This window comes from Ostrinia nubilalis, chromosome 20, assembly GCF_963855985.1.
Source record: "Ostrinia nubilalis chromosome 20, ilOstNubi1.1, whole genome shotgun sequence".
Taxonomy (NCBI): domain Eukaryota; kingdom Metazoa; phylum Arthropoda; class Insecta; order Lepidoptera; family Crambidae; genus Ostrinia; species Ostrinia nubilalis.
Window position 1 is genome coordinate 10,770,411 of NC_087107.1, and position 17,532 is coordinate 10,787,942.

Here is a 17,532-nt window from a genome sequence, read left to right on the forward strand (position 1 = left end):
TGACTGTAGAGGATAGCGGGGGACAAAGCAACACTGGACAATTTAAAATGATTTGTATTTACGAGTAATAGTCGGTGCACAAAACACCTGTGTACCTACATTTGTCAAATATTTAATGCAAACAATACAGATGATTATCGAACAGAATACAGATGCAATAAAGAATTGAATATTGCGTATTAAAGAATCGAGTTATTTTCTTCTGATGATGATACAAATCGAAACTTAAATGATAATTTTAATTTGATAACTTCATATCATTCAATGTAGGCCTACTGTTCGTTCGTTTCAGCCGAATGACGTCCACTGTTGGACAAAAGCCTCTCCCAAGGTTTTCCACAAAGACCGGTCCTGAGCCGCCCGCATCCAGGCACCTCCCGCGACCTTCACCAGATCGTCGGTTCACCTAGTGGGAGGCCTGCCCACACTACGTCTTCCGGCTCGTGGTCGCCACTCGAGAACTTTTCTGTACTGTAAACTTCACCATTGCCATCGGACTCTGATCCTTTTTATGCCTAAAGTTAGGGAGTCCTCTTGCATGCGAAAATAGTTGGATTTATTTTCCCCGGTATCCCCAGCTTCCGTCAACTGATACATTTAATAAAATTAATGACTTACCTAATTTGCATGATGATAAAATATATTTTTAATTAATAACTTACGTGATAGATTAAAAGTTATTTCTTACGTTGTCATTATGACTGTGCGTAACTCAAAATATAGATTATTATAAAATCACTATCACGGTGTTAATCTAGGGTCAAAAACATGTTAAAAATCATATAGATACTTAAATAAATTAAAAAGAAATAGGTATAAGTAGTATGTTAAATTAATTAAAAACCAAAATATAAAAAATAACGTTTTTTATTTCATCGTGTCTAACAATATTTACCTATAATTCTATACCAACCATGTTAGTGATTAATATTTTTAGAATTGGATTGTTCTTGGCCAAGAACTACTTAAGATAGTTAAAAAACTCTTATAATTATGTAAATTAAATCCTAAATCATCTCTGTTTCTCCTTCGATTTCTCACTTCCTTTCTTCAACTTCAGAATACTCTTTACAACTTTTACTACCACTACAAGAACTACCACCACTACTGCTACCAGATCTAGGTACATCTTCTGGTAGAACGCTACGTTCAGTGCTGGAGACCTCAGATGAAGTGCCCCGCGGGTTTTGACCACGTGTTCGACCCAGTGCACTAGTTCGGCACCAGGTGGCGCTGGACGGTGGTGGTAGACAAATGAAACCTCCTTCACTCTCTCTTGGTAGCTGGAAAAAGAACCAAACAGGCAACTTTTATAAAACTTTGTAATAAATAAAAGACTTGATAGTCTACTACGACGTACTTTCAACAATCACTTTAAAGCTCGAATTGAATAAAAGCCACAGATCTATTACGATTATGAGTATTATAGTGTGGTCGTTGAACTTTCAGGGAAATAGCTTATTCCCGTAGTTTCGACCACGGGAATATCGGTGTAACTAAACCTTTCTCGTGCATCACTCTATCTATTGATGAAAACCGCATGAGAATCCGTCTAGTAGTTTTATAGTTTACAGACAGACAATTTTAATTAGAAAAGGCACTTATTACCTAGAGTTCCGCAGTATTTCTTCAATAGCTGACTTCAAATTCTTCGTCAAATCCCAGTCCAGGCTGACTTCGATTCCGAACCCCTTTCTGACCGCGCGATTGATGTTCAAGAACTGGTCTGCAAACATCGGGATCCCTATGATGGGTACCGCGTGGTGTATGGTCTCGGTGATGGACAGGAGACCTCCGTGGGTGATGAACAGCACACAATTGGGGTGAGCTGGAGAAAAAGGTTGAATATAAATAATAGTTGAAAATTTCCATTAAATTCCATTTCATCGATTCAAACTTGGGCTTGGGTACACACTCCGGGCGGCCACGGTTTCTTTGGTCTAAAGAAAGGATGCTACCTACTTAATTTTCTATTTTTGTGCCAATGTTTAACTATGTAATTAAAACAACTGACTAGCTACAAAATAATAAATACGAACTCCAGTATATAATATTATTTTATCGTATCTTGTCAGCTTTTTTCACCATAAGCATAGCCCACAGCCTAGCCTAGGCGCAGACAACCAATTTTTTATCGGCCTATAGTTTAGTCGGGCAGTTAATCAGTATGGGCATGTATGGAAGTGTGCACAAAACACCGATTGATTCTTCATACAAATTAGAAACTATCGGCCGACTAAAAAAAAACACCAAATGTGTATCTTCACCACTACAAGAAAGATGTTGGAGTTAGAACCAAGCGGGCTAACTAAAGCCTGGTCCGTGAGCATGTACAATCCCGTCCAATGACTCCAAGCTACCCATCCTTATCGCTCGCGCGTAATTATATTGCTGTCGCGACTGTGCGACGCGCGCCCGCAGTGAGTGTGCGAGCGCGACAGCAACATAATTACGTGCGAGCGACAAGGATGGGCAGCTTGGGGTCATTGGACGGGATTCTACGTGCTCACGGACCAGGCTTTACTAGAGTATTTTCTTACCCAAAACGTCTTGCTGTGGAGCCCACTTCACAACATGGACGTTCGCAGGCAATTTCGGTGGTACGTCCTCGAATTTCCAGAGAACAGTCTGTTTGAGACCTCGGAACATGTCTAGGAGTTCCCTCTTCAGCGCTTCGGGGAGCGTTGTGCTTTTTAGCATGGACCCCATGCTGAAGTATATCACGCCGTGTTTCGCTTCGTCCATTATCTTTTTGATGTTCTAAAATAAGAGACGAAAGATGAAACATCGTCAAAGTACTTACACCTAATAGTTAATTATTATTAAGATGTGTTTGTTTCAATTCGAGCAAGTTGATTCGCGTCAATAACTTTAAACTTCAATTTCAAAAATTGCTGTAAAATTACATGATTACAGGCATTATAACTGCGCGAGACCTATCAAATCAAATTAAATCGTTTATTTATGCAAGTAGACTCTCAAAGAGCACTTTTACATGTCCCAACTCCCAACCCTACCACTGCTTCGCGATAGTAATATGGGGCAGTGCTGAGAAGAAGCAGCGCAAGAAACTCAGTCACTATTGTCAGAGCTATGAAACCAAAAGTTGTGTTTTCCAGGTATAATGTTCCTAAATTTTTCAACAATCGATGCAATAAAACCTACATGCTTACATCAGGCAACGGCTGCACCTTATCCGCTATGTGGTACCCGAGTATTTCTTTATAATTTTGCGGCAGACTGATGGACTGTCCCATGGATATGTGGGAGTTCCCCAACATGAGAGAAGCGTTGTACCTCATCACCGTCAGGGAGGGAAGGGTGATACCTCTTATGGCCGCTGCTGGTCCATACTCCGAGTTGTAGATTGAGTCTTCAATGCTTCTTGTAGACCTACAACGAAAAGATATACAAATTCAAACCTCTACTATATCTTCGATTTTGTTCAATAGATCCCAGTTTGGTTTATGGTGAGTACGTATAACTAACTAAATCAAAATAAACTGTAGTTTTTATACGAGTACTTCAGACTACGTCATCGTCAGCTCATTTGGGTCATATCAAAGAACTTCGATACCTCATAAGCGCAGCTATAATAGAGATCTGTGTTGTAACGTTAGATAAAGAAAACCTTTGCAACTAACTTCCAGTCTTATTAAGTAAGCAAAAGAACACGTGATTTAAGACGCTAATTGCTATGCTAAAAGCGAAAGGTCACTGACTAACTCACTCACTCATCACGAAATCTCAGAAACTACAAGTGCTAGGAGTCTCAAATGCACGGAGGTTCCTTTTAGAGCGTAGGTGCTCACTAAGAACGGATTTTACAAATCTCCACCTCTAAGGGGATAAAACGGGATCTACGTCGTCCAAGTCGCGGGCGGCGTAGAGTAAAGTATTCCCTTACCATTCCAGCTTCATCCTTCGAAAAAGAAGCCAGAGTCCATTTATTCTCTGCCAGAAGTCAAAAGGAGGGTGTTCTGCAGACATTGGGTCGGCGAAGTACGCCGGGCTGGGGGTCCCGTCGATCAGACGAAGGACCAGAGCTTGGGGGTCCATAGAGGAAAACCAGATTAGGGGGCAGTTGAAGACGGCTGCGAATCTGCAATATTTTTTTAAAAGATTTATTAGTAATTTGTTATTACAAAAAATACGAATAGTCCCTCGTACTAAGCTAAATACAGGGTGTGGCTTTGTAAAACAACGCCATTCTGAGGGGTGGTAGTATACACGACACTGTTGCAAAAAAATATAAAAAAAATATTTTATCATGGAAAATTCCATGAAATCAGGAAAATGGTATTATTACGCGGGCGAGCTTTCGGACAGTCCCACTATGAACCAAAAGCCCATTCTAGCTGGACAAAAAGGGTCATCGCCGATCTTTGATTGGTTTATCAAAAACGATAGCTTAATAACCAGAAGAAAGGGTTCAGTCATTATTTTTAGCAAATACCCTCCGATAATTTAGTAATTCTAAGTCAAACTTGAACAAGTGAGTATTTTACGATGAAATCATTCACTTTCTTGCGTTTGATATATCAGTGTCTCCTGACTAATTCTAAGTTAATTGTGAAAATTTTTGTTATGGATCGTGAACTAGAAGGTATGTGTTACATATTAAACTAAAAAGTTATTCCTAATACCTATTAATTAATTAAGATACATGTCGAAATAAATTGAAAATTAGTATTTTTTTACGTTTTTTTGTATTTGCGAGACCGGGAACTACATTACCCCTCATGTCCCCGGGCTGGATTTTTTATATGAAGTAGCCACATATGTTAGCTTCAAGAAATAGTAGGTTGTAGACAGCACACTAAAGCACAACTTTGTTTTTTTTTGTAGAAAACGTAGTGGAGGTGACGCGAAGTGAGTTTTATCAGGAGTGGTTAAAACACACAAAAAACAATAAAACTTCTGGACTATTAGATTATTTAATAGCTAGATTCGAGTTAAAAGACGCTACGGAGTGTTGTTTACGAAAAATTAAAAAGAATTTAACTCGGATAAACGCAAAATTAGGGGAAAAATGGGTTCAGTCTGGTAAAACTCGGGACTATTTTGAGACAAGGCCGATTGGTGTGGAATGGCTTAGTGGTGAGAACTTTAAATTTACAGTAACACATATTTTGCACCCATGCACATCATCATCAGAAAGTCAATCTACTCCTAGTCCTGGTCGCCCGAAGATTGACTTTGCCCGAGCCTCGTGTAAAACAAAAAGAAGACGCGTTGATGATTTGATTAAGTCCCGCAGTACTGACGAATTAGTAATGGCCGCCCAGGTATCATCAAGATTATCAGGAAAACGTGATGTAGCAAATATAATTAAAGATGTAACTGAAAGTCCTGAAAAAGCAGGCGAGGTGAAGAAAAAACTTTCAGTATCTAGCTCTCAACGGTGTTTGACTAATGACGAAGCGTTAGCTTATTATATCGATGCTAAGTGTACTAGCTACATATACAAAAAAAGTAGAAAATGGGCACTTAAAGTAGGTCACAATGTATTTCCGTCATATAGTAAAGTACAAAAGGCAAAAAAAAATTGTTATCCTGTTCAAGATTCTATTTATATTGACGAAACACGGGTAGAAATTAAGTTGCAGGCAATCCTTGACAAAACTGCTGAACGTTTACTTTTTGCACAGAGTAACGTTCTTGAAAACATGTCCACTTCAGAATTTAAATTGATTTGTAAATGGGGTTGTGATGGCAGTTCCGGATATAGCACCTATAAGCAAAAATTTTCCAATGTTGATGAGACTGACGAGTATTTATTTGTATTTTCTCTAGTGCCTCTTCGGTTGTATGATAGTGATAATTGTATCATATGGCAGAATCCTAGACCTTCGTCAACGATGTATTGTCGACCTATCAAATTTATTTTCTCCAAAGAGAATACTGAGCTTACAATGAGTGAAACTAATAAAGTATTAGAAGAAATAAATCAATTGGTATCCAAAGTGTTTGAGATTAATTTTTTTATTTTTTTATTTTATTTTATTGGGGTAAACAAACAGTGACAAACGAGAAATTATACAAATAAGTATACATTACAATAGTAAGTGTCCATTTGTCACCAACACCGTTTACCACAGATTTATTAAACAAAATCATTACACATTTCGTTGAGAGGTAGTGTACTTATAAATTTGTGTTGGTTCAAATAGCACTGTCCTGCAATGTGAGCAATATCATTTTTCTGAATGCACCTGGTTGAGCCGCAATAATATCGACTGAGTGAAAGCTCTCGTTATAATTTTGTACAAGACGAAACAGGGGTGATCGTTTTCCAGCATTTGTTCGTGTACGAGAAGTCTCAAACAATCGACAAGGCGCACGGCAGTGTGCTCTTGTGGGTACCTTATAACATAGTTTACCAATTAGTGGGGCGCAATCGTATCTGTTGTGACACAAGTCATATAACAATGTAGCCTCAAGTTGCATGCGTCTGTGCCTTAGACTGAGAAGATGATATTTTTCAAGAAGCTGTTGGTATGACAAGTATCTACGAGAGAATCGGTAGTGTAAAGAACGAAGGAACTTTTTTTGGATTCTTTCGAGGGCCAAAACATATTTATTATAGAAGGGATTCCAGATAGACACAGCATACTCAAGTTGTGATCGAATTAGTGTTTTATACAAAAATATATATGTAGATGGTTTTAGAAAATGTTCAGTTCTACGCATTACACAACCATACATTCTGAAGGCGTTATTAATTATATTATAAATGTGAGTATCAAGAGTTAATTTAGAATCTAGGATGATTCCTAGGTCTTTTATAGATTCAACAGATTCAAGTTGCAAACCAGATAAGCTGTATTTATAGTTATATGTTATTCTTTTTTTGGTGAATGTTATAGCTTTACATTTATTGAGACTTAATTTTAATTTATTTATGACGCAATAGTTAGAGAAGCGGTCTAGATCAGCTTGAAATCTCAAATGATCATCATCGCTCTCCACAGTGCTATAAATTTTTAGGTCATCGGCATACAAGAGGAAACTGCAAAATCTAAAACAGTGATGAACATCATTAATGAATAGAATGAACAACAGAGGTCCAAGAATAGAGCCTTGCGGTACTCCTGAAGTAATTGGAACAAACTCTGATTCATGCCCACGCACAACTACTTTCTGGGTGCGATTAGTTATATAAGATTTAAACCATCGCCAGAGATCCCCACGAATGCCGTTGTATGCGAGTTTGTCCAATAATATTTTGTGGTCGACTCTGTCGAAAGCCTTCCGGAAGTCAGTGTAGATACTATCCGTTCTTTTATTGGCGTCTATGCTCTCAAAAATATACGAAGCATAGATTAAAAGATTTGTACTAGTTGATCTACGTTTTACAAAACCGTGTTGCTGTTCAATAATAATGTTATGTAGGGAAGGGTAGATGCTATTGTGAACTAGTCTCTCAAAGACTTTCGACAGAGCGCACAGGATAGATATGGGACGATAATTCTCTACATTGCTTTTATCTTCTCCTTTGAATACTGGTACGATACGAGCAGCCTTCCAGATAATCGGAAAAACACCTTCTTTAAGGCATTTGTTAAAGATACATTGAACAGGATAGCATATTGCTTTGGCTGTCAGTTTCAAGAAAATGGGCGGTATGTTATCAACACCAGAGCCCTTTGTGGCATCAATGTTGCTAAGTTCTCTTAATACATCCTCACTTGTGAGAGTAATGTTGCTTAGTAGTAAGTCTGAGTCGTGATTTGTGTCCGGAAGAGCGTCAATGTCATAGTCATCTGGAACTAAAGATGGTTCAAAGACTGACTGAAAGAAATCTGAGAACAAACGACAGACATCACTGGGATTATCCGCATATTCGTTGTCGTATGTAAGTCTATCAGGTATGTCCGCTGTTGCCTTGTTATTATTGACGTATGTCCAGAAAAACTTAACATTACCGAGTATACTGTTCTCCACAGAGTCCATGTAAGATCTGTAACATTTTTTAGATTCCAATTTAAATCTGGCCCTGTACATAGAAAACACTTCGTAGTCACTTCGTTTATTAGATTTCTTCCACTTAATCCAAGCGTTGGTTTTGTTTTTAAAGATATGAATAAGGGCCCTGGAGAACCATTTGGGGTATCGAGAAGATTTGATAATTCTGGTAGGTACCTATATGAGTTTTTATTAGGTCATATATTTTTTCGTAAAATAAACAAGCTGCACTGTTTGCATTGCAAGCTGATAATAACTCATCCCAGTTTATACTGCTTAAGTCTTTGTTTAAGGAATCATAGTTTCCCTTTTTACCCGACTACGGCAAAGCCAAAGGAGGGTTATGATTTTGACAGGCTATGTATGTATGTATGTATGTATGTATGTATGTATGTATGTTCATGTGTTCCCTCGTAACTTCTAAACTACTTATCAGAATTCGACAAATGACATATCATTAGAAGCGTCTTAATTGTCCGCTGGTTATAGGCTATATGGGGTTTCACAAAATCTAATGTGGCGCCCTCTAGCGGACAAAACATACAGAGTTAAAAAATAAAGTTAAGATAAATATGCCGTGTTTGGTATCATTTGAAAGCGCTTTACTTGTACATTTTGAATATATATATATATTACTAGCATTTGCTTGTGACTTTACCTGTATTCAAGGGCTGATTGCATATAATTCACATCTTTTCGTTCATAGCTTCTTTACTACTTATTAGTTCAACAATTTAACTTTTGTAAATATTATGCGCCACAAATACACTTTAACACCAAAATAGTACAAATAATAAATAAAAAGTAAAAAAACTAAAACCCAACTACGACAAAAAACGACGCTGAAAAAGTATAAAACAAGATTTTCAGAATACTGAACTGAACAAACTTGCTAATGTAGTTGCATAGTAATTTTCATGTTTGGAAAGGCGTAGTCACACGTTACATATACCTACCTACCGTAGCACTGTGACAACGTGTGACTACGCCTTTCCAAACTTGAAAATTACTATGCAACTACATTAGCAAGTTTGTTCAGTTCAGTATTCTGAAAATCTTGTTTTATACTTTTTCAGCGTCGTTTTTTGTCGTAGTTGGGTTTTAGTTTTTTTACTTTTTATTTTTAAAGTTATGTTCTACTCTAGGTTTGCATATGAGGGATGAAACGTTTTTATTAATGGTCAAGAGTCCAAAAAATGGAGGGTGATTTTCATCAGATTGCACGAATGGTATTGGTGCTCTCGAGGTTGTGAATTCCCCGATATTTGTTATTAAGAGGTCCAGTAGTCTATTTCTGATATTCTTACATTTATTTATTTGAAAGCCATTTAATGGGGACATAAAGTTAACAAAAAGTTTATTTGGAGTACTACAAGTGGGTGTAGCTATTGGTACTAGATAGTTTCCACAGTCCTGCCATTGGACTGTGGGTAAATTGTAATCACCTATCAAAATGTATTCATCAAAGTCTCCACTCTGTAAAATTTCGGAAAGGTAATTAAAATGTTCTAAATATACGTCAGAATGCAGGTTTGGCGGAATATATACTGCGCTGACTATACAACAGTATAAATGAAAATGAAAATATTAATGGAAAAGAAGTTTCTGTAAAGTACGAAATGTTATTAACCATGATCGACGGTAAAGTATGTAACGCTTTAACCGAAACTTCCTCATCTCTAAGGTGCTATTTATGTGGATTAACGTCAAAAAATCTAAATGATGAAAACAGAGAGTATACAGTTGATCCAGATAAATTAGGTTTCGGTTTATCAACCCTACATGCTTTGTTGCGATGCTTTGAGTGTATGTTACATATAAGTTATCGCCTGGATATTAAGAAATGGCAGGTAAGGGAAGCAGATGATAAAATTTCAGTACAACAAAGATCAGCTTTAATTAAACAGGCATTTAGAGAAAAGTTAGGGTTAATTATAGATAAGCCAAAACCTGGGTACGGTTCTACAAACGATGGAAATACGGCACGTAAATTTTTTTCAAATCCTGAAATCAGTGCCGAAATTACTGGATTGAATGTTGATTTACTGAAAAATCTTAGTTTCTTGCTCAGGGCACTGTCATCAGGGTATGATATAAATCTAGAAGCGTTTGAAAAACTGGCTCGTGCGACAAGATCACTATATCTTTGTCATTATTCCTGGTATTATATGCCCCCTACGCTACACAAAATTTTTGTACATAGTACAGATATTATAAAACATTATCTGATTCCAATTGGACAGCTCTCTGAAGAGGCGCAGGAGGCAAGAAACAAAGATTGTCGTAGATTCCGAACACACCATACGCGAAAGTGTTCGCGAACTGCGACAAACAGTGATATGATCTCCATGTTATTGATTTCATCTGACCCATTAATTAATAGCAAGAGAGAAATTCCAAAAAAGAAAAGTGGTTCATTGCCTTCCCAGGTCTTAGAGCTGCTTAAGTCACCCGAAATTGTAATATCTACAATATATCCTATTGCCGGTGAACTTACAGAAGATGACGAAAGTGAAGATAGTGAAAGTGAAGAAGATATTACCGAATAAATAAATATAGAGGTACAATAAGTACATACGTTTTTGTAAATGAAGGTTTTCTTTTTGTTATTAATATTATTATATCTTATATTTATTTTTTTATTATAAACAAAACGCTTTTCTACAATACAAAAAAGTAGGTAGGTTAAAAAAAGTATTTGTCATGAAGTTAAAGCATTACCAAACAGCAACAGTTATTTGTGTTAAAATATAGTTAAAAATGTCTGATGAAGATAGATCTCCGTCCCCAAGCATTCTTGGATCTGTAAAGAAGAGGAAATTCTGTGAATCAAAATCGAAGTCATCTTCATCCAAAACGAATAAAGAAACACAGGTCCAATATTCAGATATTTTAGATTGTATTGTCTATAAAAGAAATCGATGGGATCCCAGTGATGTGCGAGGGCAAGTGAACTTAATACACGATATTGATTTTGAATTGGAAAAACCGTTAGACCCCAGAAATCAACAGTTTGCAAAACTGCTAGCTTTTGAACTGGAGCGGGTCCCTGAAGAAAAACGTTCCATGACTTATTCTAAAATTTTGGATTTCGTAAGAAAAGTAAGAAACGAGGACAGTTTAGCAAATGTGAGCTTGCCTAGTTGTGATGACTCCGAATAGTGTCCGACCGAAACTAGTTTTAGGACCGAAACCGAAACCGAAAACGAATTTCGGCAACGGTGTCTATTTCGGCCGAAACCGAAACCGAAACCGAAACTTCCTCACAAGGCTCATATTTTGAGGGAAAAATAAAGAAAACGTTATTATAATCAGTCAGTCTATATTGTTTTCTCTTTAAATTGCATTAAAATTGAACTTATAAAGTGCCTTTTTAAAAGGTATCAAATTATGTATTAAAAAAGAAAAAGAAGGATTTATAGTCTAGATTTTTTTAAATTACTCGCAATATTCAGGACATCTACATAACCCGTCCCATGGTCGGGTCTTTTACCTTAATAATTTCTCAAAACAAAATTGAAAGTACGTAAGTTAGTATCTACTGTACTTGCCACTTGGATACCTTGGTGATAAATACTAAAATGAACTTTGAAACTCTGAATCCATGATATTATCACCATGAAATGCACTATAGTTATTACTAACTACCTAACTAATGTTTGTTTACGTATAGCATTTGCGAACCAAAAAAAAATAGATAGATAGAACTTGATTATACTTTTATCAGTCATATTGATTTTTTTTTTATGTTTACTACCCGCTCTTATGTTATAACGACATAAACGAGATAAAACTTACCAAATTCAAAATAAATCACTCGAAAACTCGCCACCACAACAAAACAAAACTAACAGCAAACAAACAAGCGAGCGAATCACGACATTGGCTCTGATCGGATTCATTCACTCATTCAACGCGCCGAACATGACCGATAACAGCGCGGAAACTCCCGAATGCACATTCGGTTTCGGTCGTAGTTTCGGCAAGTTTGCCGCCGAAAACGAAACTAAACCGAAACTCGTGTTTTTACCGAAACTCAACCGAAAACGAAACCGAAACCGAACATTCGGTCGGACACTAACTCCGAATAAGTCAAATTACAATAAATATAAGTAGTATCATTATTATTGTTATCGTTTTATTTAATTTCCATTATTATTAATAGCCATTTATAAGAAAACTAAGGCTTAAGTTTAGCATTATAACCCAATACTTTCACAGAACTAATGTCAAGCTGTTAAAATATCGAGCACCAGCATAAAAACACAATAATTTACCTTAACTTAGAAGTCCAGTTTAACTAGACCTCCATACACGTACAAAATGTTTGATAAAGTGGGTCAGCGTATACTGGTTTTTGGTTTTATCCTAATTAAAAGCTTTCTGTGCTTTTTTTTTAACATATCATATCAAAGTAAGAGTATTTAAAGCAAATAGGACCTATTACAAGCCTTAAATAATTTTGTCCAGCTAGAATGGGGTTTTGGTTCACAGTGAGTCCCCCCGTTCTCCCGGGGCGGCGGCCGCATGTGCTCAGTGGTGTCGCGGGGTACGCGGGGGTGGTGCGGGCGGTACAAGTAACGAATGTTTTAGGACACTTTTGAACAACGTTTTTTAGTATTAAAGTAATAGTTAAAATTTTATTTAGGTATATTTTTCTTGCAGACACTTTCATGTGTACTACCACCTCTGAGATGGGTGTTGTTTTACAAAACCACAACCTGTATGCACCAGTGAGCTCACCCACAATGCAATAGTCGAGCAGCGGTACCGAACCCGCGATCCCCGGATCACGAATCGGCCAGTCCGACCCCTTCACCGGCTATCGTGTCATTGAAATAAGGATTTAAAATACCTACTTACTTACTGAGTTAAAGGTAAAGGATTAACCACTTTCTTAACTAATTAAATGGATGTGAATATACTGAACTAAAGGTGTTAGAGCGATATTAACCTACATGTGATGTCACCATTTTAAAGGTTGCAGTAATTATAGCATGTATTCTGTGGTTATAGGCTAAAACTCTCTGCTGATTGGTAATACTTTTTAAGCAACTTCGTAAAATCAATTTCTTACATTTTCATACTCAGAAACTACAAGTTCTAGGAACCTCAAATTGCATGGGGGTTCCTTTTAGAACGTAGGTGCTCACTAAGCGGGATTTTGCAAAATTCAACCTCTAAGGGGGTAAAACAGGATCCACGCAAAGGAACGCGTAGTTTGTAATAAGTAGATTATGTAGTAAGAGTAGAGATACCCAGCATAAAGTTCAGTGTACATCCACTCAGCAATGACAGCGTCGAAGCGTTCAGCCGGGTCTTCCATCAGCCTCTTGACGTTCGGATTGGTCAGGGTGGCGTTGGCGAGAGAAATCATCAGCGATTTTATGAACGCCAAATCTTTCATGTTAATTTCCTTTGACATTATCTTCTTGAGTTGAAGGACATCTCCTGAAAAACAACAGCAATGCGTCATCAGTAGTTTCTCATAGTCTCTGACGATATCACATCAAGCAAAAAAACGTGGCAACTTATGTGGTAGGTGGTAGGTACCTAACTGCAATACCATAAGGTACTACAGCTATTGTGCAAAAAAAACGTAATAGTTATATTGTTGCTGTTACTGTACATAAGTAGGTACAGTCAGCGTCAAAAGTTCGCAACACGTCTTTGTTGCTATTGGTACAGTAGGCGCGCGAGTTCATGTCCATCGGGGCCTTACTTACTTGCTTATTTACTTATACTTATACTTACTTATAAGTTGCAAAAAATATGGAATAAGTAGATAAGGTTGACCTACTTAATTGGTAATAATTATCGATATCGACATTAGCATAATTAGTTAGGTAACAGCACTACCGCATTCCTCAGGATGGACATGAACTCGCGCGCCTACTGTATAAGGTTGTGTTGTCAACTTTTTGGCCTCTGTGGGTGTCACGACGCTGACTGTACCTACATAGCAATTTATGACCAATTTGGATAAGAGAAAAAAGCATAAATATGAATATAATTACCAAATGGGACGAGTTGGAAGTTTGTTGAAACATCGACTTGACGGAGGCTCTTTAAGGCATTTTTGCTTGGGAGCGGGGTGATGCATGTGATCTGAAAATACGTAACTTCTTTAACAATATTTATATATTTTTACAATAATATGTACCTAATCTAAGTAATTACTGCTCGTGTGCGGTACAGCATTAAACTAAACAACTATTATTTAGCTCGAAGGTTAACTGGCAGAGAATGCCTTATATCATTCAATTCCCCTTCGTTCGTTTCAGCCAAATGACGTCCACCGCTGGACAAAGGCCTCCTCCAAGGTCCTCCACAATGCACGGTCCTGCGCTGCCTGCATCCAGGCTCTTCCCGCGACCTTTACCAGATCGTCGGTCCACCTAGTAGGAGGCCTGCCCACGCTACGTCTTCGCCTTATTACCAATTTATTAATCGGTAGGTGCTAACTTAATAGTACGAGTACAAGCTTTGCTTAGGACTTAAGGTTCAGCCAAACCAACGCGATCAGCCGGCGTGCAGCAATGGCGGTCAATACTTTTAAAGGTTCGGCCAAACCAACGCGATCACACGCGATCAGCCGGCGTGCAGCGATGGCGATCAATGAATTTAAGTCTGGTCGCCATCGCTCCACGCCGGCTGGTCTCGTTGGTTTGGCTGAACCTTCAGTTTGGCTGAACCTTCAGTTTAGCTGAACCTTCAGTTTGGCTGAACCTTCAGTTTGGCTGAACCTTTAGGCGCGCCGTCGTGTATTTTCCAATGATTTTATTAGATTTATCGTGGGTCCGCGATCATAAACATGGTCGTGAAATGAAAACTGTGCACGATTTTTTTGCTCAAGGTAGGTAGGTACGAGTATGTTTGGTAAAATTAAATAAGTAAGTTAGTACTAAGTTTTATCATAAAATGATATCTTTTCTTTAAAGATTTAGTTAAAAATTCTTGAATGAATATTCAAAACTTTGAACTATACAATACTGAAAAATTAAATCACATTCAACTTTTCAATAGTGTTCATTGACCGAGTTTCTTCCGCGACCCCTTTCAGCACTCGCCGATAAATGTTGATATTGATGTCGCAAAGTGGTAGTAGAGCAAGCTATATCGCAACGTGTCATAAAGTGCACTGAAAAGGGTAATTTCAAATTCCAGCGCGAAGAGACTTCAGAATTTAAATCATCGCGATATTACATTGTCTTGTCCACACTTATCCTGCTTTACAAGTGGCAAAACTTGACAGTTTATTTTTCGAAAGATGGAGTTACATCACTCCCTCCGTGAAGGAAATTGATTTTCGGAGCGATTAAAAAGTGCTACTTGTAATCATCGTGATTATTTCAGGCTTTCAGCCACAGGACGTCCACTGCTGAACATAGGCCTCTTCCCCCAAAGATTTTTATATCGCCCGGTTGGTAGCGGCCTGCATCCAGCACCTTCCTGCTACGTGACTATTCCCACCTCTCGTTCCCACCACTGCAACTCCTGTGTAGCCAGGATCTACAGCTTGACCGCCACAAAAACCCAACCAATGAAGGTCAAGTTTGTCCCGGGGAAAAGTTAAACTGTCATTGGACCCGCAACGAAATTAATCAGAAGAACATAGGAAGAGTTCGAAATTAAGGTTCGACTTCACCTTCCTGCTACCTTTATGAGGTCGTTAGTGCACCTTTTGGGTGGAGTCTACCCGGTGGACGTCTCACGCCTCCACTTGGCCACGTGGCCTCCACTCCACTTGTAAAGGGGTAAGTACTTGATTTTTCAAGTTACTTAAAATTTAGATTGAGATGCGACTCTTCAGAATAAAATTTAATAAACAAATCTAACCTCATGTCCAGCCCCAATCAAGTGCTTGCTGAGCGCCCCAGCCAGGATGGCGTGGCTGGGTCCCGGTACCGGGAACACCAACAGCAGGCGCAGGGCACTTGCGCCCGCGCACACCAAGTATAGGACCACTGCGTGAGCGAGCATAGCGCCGTCTGGAGTAGTTTTTTTTTGTGCATGCTTCGTGCAGTTAAATAAGTAGTCAGTTTTAATAGACAATTAATAGTCAGTTTCAAGTATAAAAAATATTTAGGTAGGTATGTATAAAAAAATATTCAAGTACATGAATAATATTCAATTGATGGAACAATGAATGATAATGATAATTAATGAAATGTCCTATTCCTTGAGTTTCAGTAAAGATGGGGCAATTTATTGAAATCTGTATATTTTATTTAAGCTTTATTGTCATAGAATTGGTACTTAAGTCGAACTTAATGCATTCTCTGCAAGTTCTCTGTTGCTGCCTATCTAGCTACAAGTGAGAAGGATTATGACGAAAGATGTAAAAAACATTTAATGTTTTTGTAAACATGTAAATTGCAAATGTTTATAAAATATGATGGACATTTACACAGCGCCATTTAGTCCCGAATACACAAATGACAGTAGGTGTGATACAGGCACTTAAGTAAATAGAATTGTGGGTACCAGACGACAGATATTATACCTAAATTAAATACATACCTACTTACATTTATACATAGATAAAACCCAAACCGTCATGTATAAAAAATATTTGTAAATTGCGGTTATCGAACCCGCGACCTAGTAGTTGACGCACAACAGTGTGTCAAACTGCATGGAAGAAATATTTTTAGGAGTGTGTGAGTTTTTAACTTGAAGACTAATGTTTCACCTGAAAAATATGTCTTTCCCAAACCGTAGCGGTATTTTGTCGTATGTATATCGTCGTATATCTTTAAAAACAAGCTAATTTAGATAAAGAAATACCTAAACTGTCTAGGACACACTAGACCAATTTTATAATTGAACAATAATATCTACACATTAACTGTAAGTACCTATATTATTATTATGTTTTTATCTATCATAGATACATACTTTGTTCAGCAATCTGAAAGTGTAGTCACATAAAACCTTGTAAATGTTATCTTTAAAACTCATAGATTGTCAAATTTTTGTTTGAATCGTAGTTTAACTTCAATTATGGGGAATTTACGTTGGTTGACTCGCCGTAACCTTGCTACGGTACAATCAGACAATCATAGCAATCAAGGTTTATATTTTTAGTAGATAGTGCGTTGCTGTGCGTGGTGTACAAAACACGCGTGTCCACAGCTGTCGTGATAAGAATTGATATAATCTTTGATTAAAAGAGTTCAAAAAGAATCGGTATTAAAAGATTGTGACTAATCTTTGTTGGGTGTCGATTGTGTTGAAGTTTGAAGTGATGATATTTTAGGATTATTTATGTAATAACAAAGTATTCTCATCAACGCGTAGTGTTTTGTATTTAAATGTAAGTTAAGTAGTTGCTATTAAAACTTTAGGTTACTTTTTTAGTAATTCATGTTGTATTGCATCATGTTGGTACCTACATCATGGGTCTTTTTAATAAATTAATGGGATATTGCGACCTACTTTACGAGTTCTTACTCGTCGTCCTACAGGTGTAATTTAAATGTACCTAGTAGGTTATCCTCCTAATGCATAGTTAGGGCTAATTACATTTAGGTATAATCTTACCCCTTTTGGCCTCATTGT

The 17,532-nt window shown here is 37.5% G+C and overlaps 2 protein-coding genes across 3 annotated transcripts in view; one reads left to right on the plus strand and one right to left on the minus strand.

Moving 5' to 3' along the window:
* The window catches only part of LOC135081643 (uncharacterized), a 221,989-nt gene that overhangs the window by 179,758 nt on the left and 24,699 nt on the right, over positions 1 to 17,532 (plus strand). The window lies entirely within an intron of this gene.
* On the minus strand, positions 888 to 15,951 carry LOC135081894 (UDP-glucosyltransferase 2-like). The gene is made up of 8 exons (XM_063976675.1): positions 15,808 to 15,951; positions 13,986 to 14,076; positions 13,227 to 13,419; positions 3,908 to 4,102; positions 3,174 to 3,393; positions 2,541 to 2,760; positions 1,609 to 1,828; positions 888 to 1,283 (listed from the first exon to the last, which is right to left on the minus strand). The coding sequence occupies exons 1-8, from the start codon at positions 15,949 to 15,951 to the stop codon at positions 1,013 to 1,015; spliced, it is 1,554 nt and encodes a 517-aa protein (XP_063832745.1). The 3' UTR covers positions 888 to 1,012.

Coding starts and splice junctions, on each gene's coding strand:
- LOC135081894 (XM_063976675.1), bottom strand. CDS start 15,951: ATGCTCGCTCACGCAGTGGTCCTATACTTGGTGTGCGCGGGCGCAAGT. Junction 14,077..15,807: donor TGATTGGGGCTGGACATGAG/GTTAGATTTGTT, acceptor ACGTATTTTCAG/ATCACATGCATCACCCCGCT. Junction 2,761..3,173: donor AGGTGCAGCCGTTGCCTGAT/GTAAGCATGTAG, acceptor CTCTTATTTTAG/AACATCAAAAAGATAATGGA.